The 6,497-nt window shown below is 34.0% G+C and overlaps 1 protein-coding gene across 2 annotated transcripts in view; it reads left to right on the top strand.

The window, feature by feature from the left end:
- Nucleotides 1–5,985: 5,985 nt before the first annotated feature.
- cwc22 (CWC22 spliceosome associated protein) overlaps nt 5,986–6,497 on the top strand; it is a 47,903-nt gene continuing 47,391 nt past the window's right edge. For both annotated transcript variants that reach the window (XM_088605153.1, XM_088605152.1), the window contains exon 1: nt 5,986–6,093. In XM_088605153.1, the coding sequence (XP_088461279.1) occupies nt 6,031–6,093 (63 nt within the window). In that variant the 5' untranslated portion in view covers nt 5,986–6,030. The remainder of the gene's footprint in view (nt 6,094–6,497) is intronic.

Below are 6,497 nucleotides of genomic sequence, written 5' to 3'. Positions count from 1 at the left end.
TCCTTATGAATTAAAAAAAGAAGAAAAAACACCTAAGCTTTTAAAAGATAACTAAACTAAAATTCACCTGTTTTTTATATTTTAACAGCCTATTGCTCCTATAATTAAGGTTTTCCTAATAGCATTTTCATTATGGATTCAAGGCAAGTAATAAAATAAATGCTTTAAAGCACCCTGATATGGAGGTGATAGAATTAAGTCACATAGTCGTTCATTAACGTCAGAGAAGGGTGCTTAACCTCACAGCAATTCTCCTGTGGCATCTTGCTGCTTGTATTTTCAAGTGTATATAGGTGCAAGAAAAATGTAAACTTTCAGGGCAGAAATGCATATAAAACTAAAGTCAAACAAGTAATGAAGTAACTGAATGTATGTAATAACTGCACACTGTATGTGCAGGAGTATATTTGCCATCAACAAAGCTCTTTCATCTGGGATTTTGATTGAGCACTTGTAAATATTATTGTGAACTTGAATTATTTTGCAGTAACTAATTCATTTTTAATTAGATTTGTTAAATGGTTAATCTTTGGAAACATTTACTGTATAGTATTACAATAAAAGTATTATGGTTATTTGAAACCATATTTGTTGAATAACACAAACTCGTAGATCTAGAAAGAACACCTGGGAGCAAAATGTGAAGAATAAGACTTTGCCTTATACTGTATAAGGCAGATGATCACTTACTTTTATCTAGTTTTGGGAAGTTGGTTTACTGTGACATTGTTACAGTGGTTGAACATGGGCATCAAATAAATGATTAATTCATTTTATCACATACCACCAACTGTGATCAAAGAACGACCTTACACAACTCTCACATTTAAGTGAATAGACCAAGGAACAAACATGCTTTACTGAAGCAAAATATGTATTTATAGCAGTTTGTTCATCCATGTACTGTACATCCCTTTATGTTTGAGAGTATTTATCAGTACATTGAAAAATATACAGTATGCTGCTCATTTGTCAGATTCCCTGGGAGTGGTTTTAGTCATCTAATAAAAAAAAAAACAATATTTGTCTCTACACTATATTCCCAGCAAAATAAACCACATACTTGGCACAGATACTTTTAATTATGGGATTTATTTTATTAATAATGTATAATGAACAGTAATGTTACTAAATCTAACATACTTACAAACACTTGCAATTCACTTTGTAATTAAGCATTACCTTAGTCATTAGCATGCTTTTTGCAAATAAGTGGTCAATTGAAGATGCAACAGTGTTAATTTGGGTCATGTCCATCGTTTACTTTTGTTGCCTCAGTGTCCTAATAACCTAATCAGAATTTGTATATAACTTTGGGAATTGAGTAATGATGTTCAATTCACTGATTTACTTCTGCTTGATGCTGGCTAGAATTTTATGGTACTCTCAAAGAGTTCATAACTTGTAATCATTGTCATTGTCTTCAGGATTGGATGTGTCCTGGATGCTGAACAGGTCAAGATGTAGGCACCTAAGGACAGTGTTTGTAGTAAAGTGCAATACATGGGGTATTTTTATGCACTATACCAAACATGTTGGAAAAGGCTACAAAGATGCTTGGTTCTGATTAGATCTGAGTATACATCTCAGCTGTCTGCTTTGTGACAAGATGTGAGGTCCTACTTACTGAAATTTTAAGCAGACATTAAATCCACATTGATAAGTCTTCAATGTTTGAAATTTAGTAGCTTGACTGCTGTTTTTATTACTTTCAGATTTTGAAGCTATGAGAACACAACGATACAGCTAAGAAGCATACTTTGGCTGTTTTTTCCCAGTTTCACACCTTACGCATATTTTATTAAGCTAATCTCACAGATGTAAGCAACCTTACATGACTGGAAATTGCATAACTATGATCTAAATACAAGCATGACAAAGTCCTTCCTGTTCTTTCAGAATACACTGTCCTACTAAGACCTCATCTAGAGAACTGTGTCTAGTTCTACACACAAATATATAAAAAAGATATTGCTGCTCTGGATTCAGTCCAGAGAAGAGCAATCAGACACAGTCCCAAGCTTAGATGAATTTCCTACACTGATAGACTTAACCTTAGATTTAGCCTTATTAGTCTTGTATGGAGAAGACTACAAGGGCACCTCATTCAAATATTCAAAATCCACAAAATCTTTTGAGAAAGTCAATCCTATTGACTTCTTAAGACTCCACAGAGAAGTATGAACCAGAAGACACACATGTGAACTTAATGCATTTAATACCTAGAACTGTCTGTTTTATTTTAAAAAATGACTGGATGTGATCCTTAGATCAATTAACTACTAAATTCCTAATTGGCTAAATGGGCAGAATGGTCTATTCTTATTTGTAACCTTTCTTACCAGCAATTGGTGTTTTATGGGCTATTTTTTCTTTTCTTGACGAATGTCAAACAAACATGGATTTCTACTTTTTGGTACAAAGCTCCTGATGATCACAGTACTCAGATCCAAGATCATGACAGCTGCAATCCCAGCGGAATGAACGTGACAGTAATATACCATACACTCTGAGGAAAGCTGGATTGTTTTTCCCTTCAAAATATCCTTTAATGATTATAAAAGTACCGCCTTTTTATATGGATGTGTGATATGGCTGACAAAGAGATGGAAGTCTGCTTGTAGAGACAAAATTATTCACAATTTTAACATTTTACTGAAAAGAAGGGTTTATATGTTAAGCACTGTTACACACCTTTTTCACATGTTCATTCTGCTTTGCACTACAGCCTATAAATGTGATGTGGGCTTACACCTTTACTGAACGCATGGAAAACTGTTAAAAAAAACTGAACAAAACTTTTTTAACTCACACTGATTCCGATTTTTGTTTTGAGCATTAATTGCATTTTTTATTTTGAATACTGTATATTTGATGTATTTTTTAAAATTTTGAACTATTGCATTGCTGTTCCTCGTAGTGTTACAGCTACTCATACGGTTCCTGTACTGTATTTTAGATGAGTACTGCAGTAGTATTGCACTGGAATCTATAGTATTTCATGCATGTAAACATGTTATTTTATTATTGCATTTACTTGGGTTGTAGTTTTTCAGCCTTTGTAATTCTCCCTGGCATGAAAATCAATTGCAGGTTGATGTTTTAAGGCCTCATTTTTAAAATGGACTATGATCTTGAGAATCTTCTATGGAAAAGAAATTCATGTGTTTGACATTGCTATAAAAAAAGCTCAAATGTCACAGTTGTCCTTTTTCTAAGTATAGTACAATGCTTGCATTCAATCTATCAGTATTTGCACTTGGCTATATGGAACCCGATGTTGTATTTTTGAACATCCTCTTTTGTGAACATGTTCTACTTAAGACCTCTTCCAGATGCAAGAACATTTAATAACTTTCTTAAAATGTGGTTCCAGCTATTTAAGTTCTTAATTAAGAAAGAAAAAGGAAGGCAGTTTCTAAGCAATTTTCTCAACTCCCTATCTTAAGAAATGTTTACTAGAGCAAATGAATTCATTGCACTATATTGATCATGCAAAAATAAAACCCAGCATTTCTATGGAATGGTAATCTTAGGAAGTAGCTATTTTTCTCATAATTAGACTAGCAGAGACATGTAAAATATTTAATAGTGTTGTTGATGTAAAAACTGCAATCACTGGCTGTTCAGATTGATGGATTGCATTGAAAGTGATTATATAATCATTTCAGCAAACAGATTAGTCTGTAACACAATGTTATTAATAAAAGCTTAGTATAATATATGTATATGATGGTATCATTATGACTTGTATAAGCAGCATGACCTTTCTAAAGCTATCTTGCTTGAAAATATGCAATTCATGGCACTCCTATGGTCTTGACCTGATCAGCAACTGCTAAAGAGCCCTATTTTGCATATGTGTGACCAGTCCTTGACCGATTTCTGTGAAAGTCAACTGTCCGAGATACTGTCATACCGGTTTTGTGCTATGTATAGGCTGCTGTCCTACAGATTTGGGATTTTTTTTCACAATACACAGAGCATTGCCACCTTGCATTACCCAAAGGCTAACACAATAAATTATTAACGCCACTCATAGCTTCAGTTCTATGGACATTACTGACTTTATGGTTGTAAAAAAAATTATTTCTCAAGTAAACTGTGAAAAAAGAATGTCTCTGTTAAAAAATGCTATTCTTTTGAAAATCAAGAATATTTTGGTCCTTTCCACACCATTTACTCCACCAAAGAAGCTTCACTGGCAGCATCGTAAAGCATAAAGTGTCTCCTTAGGGAACACACTGCCATAAAAGTGGATGTGAGATTCATCATTAATGCCACCTCTGCCCCATGATGTAAAGCCTGCTCTAGTTTTTCTTGTCAATAAAAAATGTGTTTTCATGTAAACCACGAAAACAAGGCCAATGCCCCAGGGTAAGCAAATGCTTAACCATTACATCTTAGCTTTTATTCCAAAGACTCCTGTGGTTTTCTTTCTTTTTGTTCAATAAAGCTTAAAAAAGTAGAAAGGACAGTATTCCAGCCTTAAATGTGAACGTCTTCTTCTCATGAACAGACAAAAAATATTCTGCTCTTCTGGAGTATTTTGTAGAGAATTCCTATACAAATAGAGTATGAATTTATTCCTCTCATTGACTCATTGAGTCATTTTCTATGTTTTGTTCTTACTGTATTTTTTCTGTGATGGCAAATCCTGTACTTAAAGGAGAATCTTTTTTAGTTTCAAAAGCATTATACCATCATTTTAGGTTGTACGAAAATCGGCAAAATGGAGGAGGAAACATGCACACACATGAATGGAAACCTAACTTTAGGGTAAGGAGAAATAAACAGTGCTTGTTAATAATATTTCATATTTACACATACTGTACAGTGCTAATTAGCTCACAATTTTATATGTTCACAGCTCAGCAGGTTTCCCAAAGCAACATAAAATCTCTCTCAGCATTCATACTTAAAGCTAAAAATGAGAAAAGAATGGAGGTATTTTAGTTAAGATTTAAAGTATAATATACTATGGATATTTTGTAATATGTACAGTATACAATGTCTCCATATGCAGTAATCAAATGCCTTATCCATATATCCATAATAAATAGGAAAATCATAATTCGTCGCATTTATGTGCCACTTTGCACCCCAAAGAACTTTACATATTTGAAGGGACCCATATTATCCACCAATGGAAAACTGCATTCAACTGGGTAATGTGTGGCAGCCATTCTGCACCACTAGCCCCATAAACAACAGATCAGGGGGAGCAGTGAGAAAATGCTTCACCTATTAAATTAAAAAATTCAGGTTGTACAAATTGTGCAGACCTAAAATGGAACTTATCTAGTGAAACAGAGCTCATCCCCGTAGTCTCACAAACAGTGTCCAGGGACTTTAACAACAACCAAACTGCCAGGACAGAAAAGCAGTTCGTACGGCACAGTATTCCTTATTGCCATATTAGTTTTAGAAAGTTTTAGTTTTAGTGGGGTATTAGTTTTAGAAATCATGCTTCAAAGGAAATAGTTACACCTACTGGTCTACTTAAAACACATACAGCAGCAACCTTGGTATCTTTAGTATCTTTATCCCAAAAATGACCAGACTTCTGAGATCTGAGATCAGATCAAGTCAGGATCTAAGATGTTAATGCTGCTGTGAAGCATTCAGCCCAAAATATTACTGTAATGTTAGAAGTCATAAAACTGCTACTTACAGCAGTCTTTTTGTTGTTCTTTTGTATGTTGCAGCTTTCCGGCTCTGCTGTGTTCGTAGACTACACTGAAATCTTCTTTAAAAATGATCTACAAATTGCTGATGAAGACAATAATTAATGATCTTTAAAATCACTAGACACGTTAGTTAAATCTTGTCTAGAACATAAATACATCTATCTTTTTATCACTCCCTATTGTGCTGGTAAAGTAACGGTCTTTATTTTAGATTTCGATACACTGTACTGTGATTTCGAATTTCGCGTTCTTTTGCTGATGTAGCAGGTAGCGTGAGGCTCACCAATTCGTGCCTTTTGAGCACTACAAGGATCCGTAGGTGATCTTCACTTGAGGAAAGATGGCCGCGGAATCGAATGAAGTTGAAATTGAAACAAGACGCGACTTGACTGCAACAGAGGAGGTAAAAAGAAAGTATTTTCATGTTCTTTGAGTGATATTGTTGTCATAGTTTCATAGTTAAATTATTTATATAATATCACTTCAATGTTTAGGCGTTCTGATCGTCGTAGTAAGGTTAAGCATTGACGAAACGTGTACAGGCCTTCCCTGTACTATAAAGAACTCCGGTCTGTCACACATGGCGCAATGCAAGTAAACATTTCTTCCCTTGGGTATAAAAACTATTAAAAATATTTCTTCATTATGATTTTAATACATTTCCTAGCTTAAAAAAGTTTTTTCCCAGTTACTAATATGACCCAGGTTTAATTAGTCGTAAAAATAAACTATTACTAGTATACGCATTTTTGGTTAGTTTATAACTAAAACATTGTTGAATAAAACGCGTTTGTCTGCATCATCTAA

Source organism: Lepisosteus platostomus, chromosome 14, assembly GCF_059453375.1.
Source record: "Lepisosteus platostomus isolate fLepPlt1 chromosome 14, fLepPlt1.hap1, whole genome shotgun sequence".
In the NCBI taxonomy this organism is placed as follows: Eukaryota; Metazoa; Chordata; class Actinopteri; order Semionotiformes; family Lepisosteidae; genus Lepisosteus; species Lepisosteus platostomus.
Note: the sequence above shows the minus strand (reverse complement) of the source record. Positions and strands in the feature narration are given on the sequence as shown.